Source organism: Centrocercus urophasianus, unplaced genomic scaffold (assembly GCF_019232065.1).
Source record: "Centrocercus urophasianus isolate 14NV4802_14NV808 unplaced genomic scaffold, USGS_Curo_1.0 seq_5, whole genome shotgun sequence".
Taxonomy (NCBI): domain Eukaryota; kingdom Metazoa; phylum Chordata; class Aves; order Galliformes; family Phasianidae; genus Centrocercus; species Centrocercus urophasianus.
The window spans coordinates 8,952,168-8,955,926 of record NW_024885088.1 but is presented as its reverse complement, the minus strand read 5'-3'; the positions used below and the strand labels follow the sequence as shown (position 1 = coordinate 8,955,926).

The following is a 3,759-nucleotide window of genomic DNA, read 5'->3' as shown; positions in this document are numbered from 1 at the left end:
CTTCCTTTCCTGACTTGCTACACCTGGGGACGGAGAGCTCTCGCATCCTGAAGAAAGTCGCCTTAAAAATCTCCCAGCTATGCTCCATACACTTGCCCATGAGAACAATTTCCCAGGGGGTTTTGTTGACTAACTCCCTGAAGAGCTGGAAGTTAGCTTTCCTGAAGTTTAGCTTCCTGATTTTACTCTTTGCTTGTCTCATATCCCTCCAAGCATGAACTCAACCACAGCATGGTCACTACAGCTCAGGCTGTACCATATTTCTGCGCTCTATGAGGTGGTCGTAAAACAATTTAAAAATACAACAGTTTTCACAGCAATTTGCAAATAAAATATCCAAGGCGCACATTCAATGAGCACTAACAAAGAAAAAAGCACGTAGTCAAGTAAAAATAATATAAAGATCAAATTATTAACAATATGCACTTTCAGATCATCCAGCTTTCTTCTGGAACTGGCAGATTTATTTTGAAGTGAATGAACCTATGTTGTCAGAAGAACAATAACCTATGAACAAAGGCCAAATCAAACATATGGTAGGAAAAATATTTTTGTCTCAAGATCCTACTTTGTCCTAAAAACTGACATTAGCAGCAGTAGGTTTTTGTGGATGAGGAAAAGGTGGAAGCTGTTGAAATTAAAGAAATACTTTGCCCAGGTGTTTCACAGTAGTTTGGCAACAACACAGAAACACTGAAATTCTGATCCTTGGCTCCAGTAAACATCATGATTTAATCAAGAAACTTCTGTGCCTTCCCTAACCTTGACCGTCTTATTCTTTTCAGATTGTCTACTCTTTTTCCTACTCTGTTTTCACCACTGACTCAGTTCCAATCTTCTACTCAGATTTCTACTCCACTATTAGGCTTCTACCTTTCATACCTTCATTATTTTTGCCCAGTTTGTCCCTGTTCCTTCCCTCCTACGTCACCTCCAACAGAGGCAAACAGTAGAAAGCTTTGAGGTGAAAATACAAGTTTTTTCTTCACTCATTTCATCCCTGTTCTCAATCTGGTTTTAAAAACCAGTTTCCATCCAAACCTCAACTTCTTCCAGCTAATGTGATTAGCCTCCTCTCCCACTCCTAATCATCAAAACATTTTAATGCTCACCAACTAAGTAAATACTATGTAAATTTGCTTTCATTATCTATTGAAGACAAGAATTGCGTACCAGCTAGAGTTTCCTGTAATTAAAAAGACAACACTGTTGATAAAAAAGTTTACATGATTACAATATTTTACTTAGTATGTACACAGTTCTCCAAAAAGCTCGGTCATACAGAGATGGTTTAAAAGTATTAAGTAAATGCTTATGCAACTGTTACATGGGATATGTCTTTGCTGGTTTTGCTTCCTCCAGCTCAGCATCCAACCAGCGGTATCTGCGGTGACGGCGAAGAACTTCAATTGCTTTTTGTTCTAGAGATGTTGGTTGAATACCCAAATCTTCCAAACCAGGGACATCAGGCAATATCATGTCTGTTGTGTGAAACTTTGAAAAGAAAGGAAAAAAAGAAAGAGGTTAAAAAAAAAGTGAGGGAATTAACAAAATGGACATTATACTCACTGTAATTATTCACCTACCAAAAAAAGTTTTATGTAGATTTTATGTAGTTACAACTGAGGTCACAATCATGAACACACACTAGCATAAATTTCTGGTACTAAAAACATATAAGTATGTCCTAAAACATCATCTACAAGTGGCAGCTCTGGAGATTTAACTGCAGCTTCAAGGCTGCTGATGAAAGACTGCTCCCATAAAAAAAAGCCTGCAATACAATACATTCCTACATCTTGCATTACGAGGGCTGCTTTGAAAGTAATGCCTCCTATTTTATTACAGCATCAGAGGTGGATGTTGGTGGTATGGCAGTAGAAGCTGAACTTTCCCACCAACACTGCATTACATTTTGTTGCCACGTGACAGACGGCAACATAGAGATGCTCTGATAAAACAGGGTCTAACATGGAAATACATAAGAAGGAAAGGTATGTCAATGAATTGCTCCAAGCAGGAAAAATGGCACACACTAACATTAACTGATACCTGCTGACTGTTTATGGAGATCAAACAGTGGATATTAGCACAGTGCACCAGTAGCAGTGATAATGGGTCACCTCCAGCAGTACAGATCTTTTACAGAAGTAGTCTACAGGCTCTTGATCATCACTGACAACTATACGTTGCTAATGGTGGTGACTACTTTGGAAAGAACAGTATTTTGTAGCTGAGACTTGGCTCTACCAAACAGTATTACTATGCTCTTAGTATCTGTTGTAGTTTCCATGGAAATAAACTGGAGACGTTACTTTGAGGCATTAAGTACCCGATGTATCTAGGTAAGAGATACAGATCTTCTGAAATTAGCAAAGAGAAATCTGACTTCAGATTTAGACTCAGGATTAAATACTACTTTTCTGAAAGAGTGGTCAGGCACTGGCATGGGCTGCCCAGGGAGGTGGTGGAGCCACCGCCGACCCTGGAGGTATTCAAGAAACATTTGGATTTTGTGTTGAGGGACATGGTTTAGTGAGAACTATTGGTGATAGGTAGATGGTTGGACTGGATGATCTTGAAGGTCTTTTCCAACCTTGGTGATTCTGTGATTAAAAAGCTGAGTCATACAGAAAGTTTCTTTATTAAAATTTCTCCATTAGGCTTACATACCCAGAAGATTACAGAATTATAACCACAAAATTAATTGGATGTGATAACTACTGTACATTATGCCTTTACACCCTGTTTTGTTAAGAGAGAGTAGCATGTACTTTTGTACAAGAGGACATGTTCAGCATGTACTTTTCACAGGTGCTTATGTTTTAGAACAAGGTTCTCTACAGTACAGTAGCAATTGGACAGATCAGTAGGATGGAAAAGGTGTCACAACAGAAGTGTGATGACAGAAGGACCAGCATGATCGAAAGGTGCTACAAAGGATGGAAAGAAGATTGCTCATCTGTATTAGAAGATTCCAGGTTTGCAAGGGAAAACTTCACCAAGGAGGGATCTCCAGAAAGAGATCCTTCCCTAGTGGCAGTCAGCCTTAAAATGGCTCTAATCACCTGTGTGACCACAAGGGTAAATTGCCTTCACCTGTGCTCTCAGGGCTTGCAGTCTTTTCCCCAGGTGCTCAATCAATGCTTCAGGCCATGCCTCAACAGTTCCCCAATACTTGCACAAATATTTGTTACCTTATTTTCAAAACAGAAATGATTTGTACCTTATAAAATCAGGCTCTGCTACACTGCTATTTCTCAAAAGCCCTTTCAAATCAGTCAGATCTAATTTTGTATATTTCACTTAAAGATGAAAAGCTGGAAAATAGGGAAACAATCCAGCATAGGAGACACACAGAGAAACTCCTTTTTATACTACTCATACTATAACTGAACTGCAATAGTTATGGTGAATCACTAAAGGTTTCTTTTATGAAACCTAAGTATGAACTATAAAAGCAGCTACAACTGAAGTTTTCAGAAAGTATTACGCTTACATCCTACAGTCAGAAGAACTACAATGCCAACTCTAGCATGAGAGAATTCTCAGCGATTTGAAAGTAGTATAATTCCTTTATTAGACATACTGTCCATATCTTTTCACAATCATTTCCAAACAGAGTAAGAAACCGCAGTTTATTTTATATAAAGATACATGCAAACATGGAATTTAATTCCTTACAGCTATTCGGACATACATTCAGACATCTGTATGTATACATACAGATACTTTCTCTACTATATATATATATATATA

General features: G+C 38.2%; 1 protein-coding gene across 1 annotated transcript in view; it reads right to left on the bottom strand.

Annotated features, from left to right (window-relative positions):
- Positions 1–1,221: 1,221 nt before the first annotated feature.
- NDUFA9 (NADH:ubiquinone oxidoreductase subunit A9) overlaps positions 1,222–3,759 on the bottom strand; it is an 18,775-nt gene continuing 16,237 nt past the window's right edge. The window contains exon 11 of the mRNA XM_042834987.1: positions 1,222–1,494. Coding sequence (XP_042690921.1) covers positions 1,324–1,494 — 171 coding nt within the window. The 3' untranslated portion in view covers positions 1,222–1,323. The remainder of the gene's footprint in view (positions 1,495–3,759) is intronic.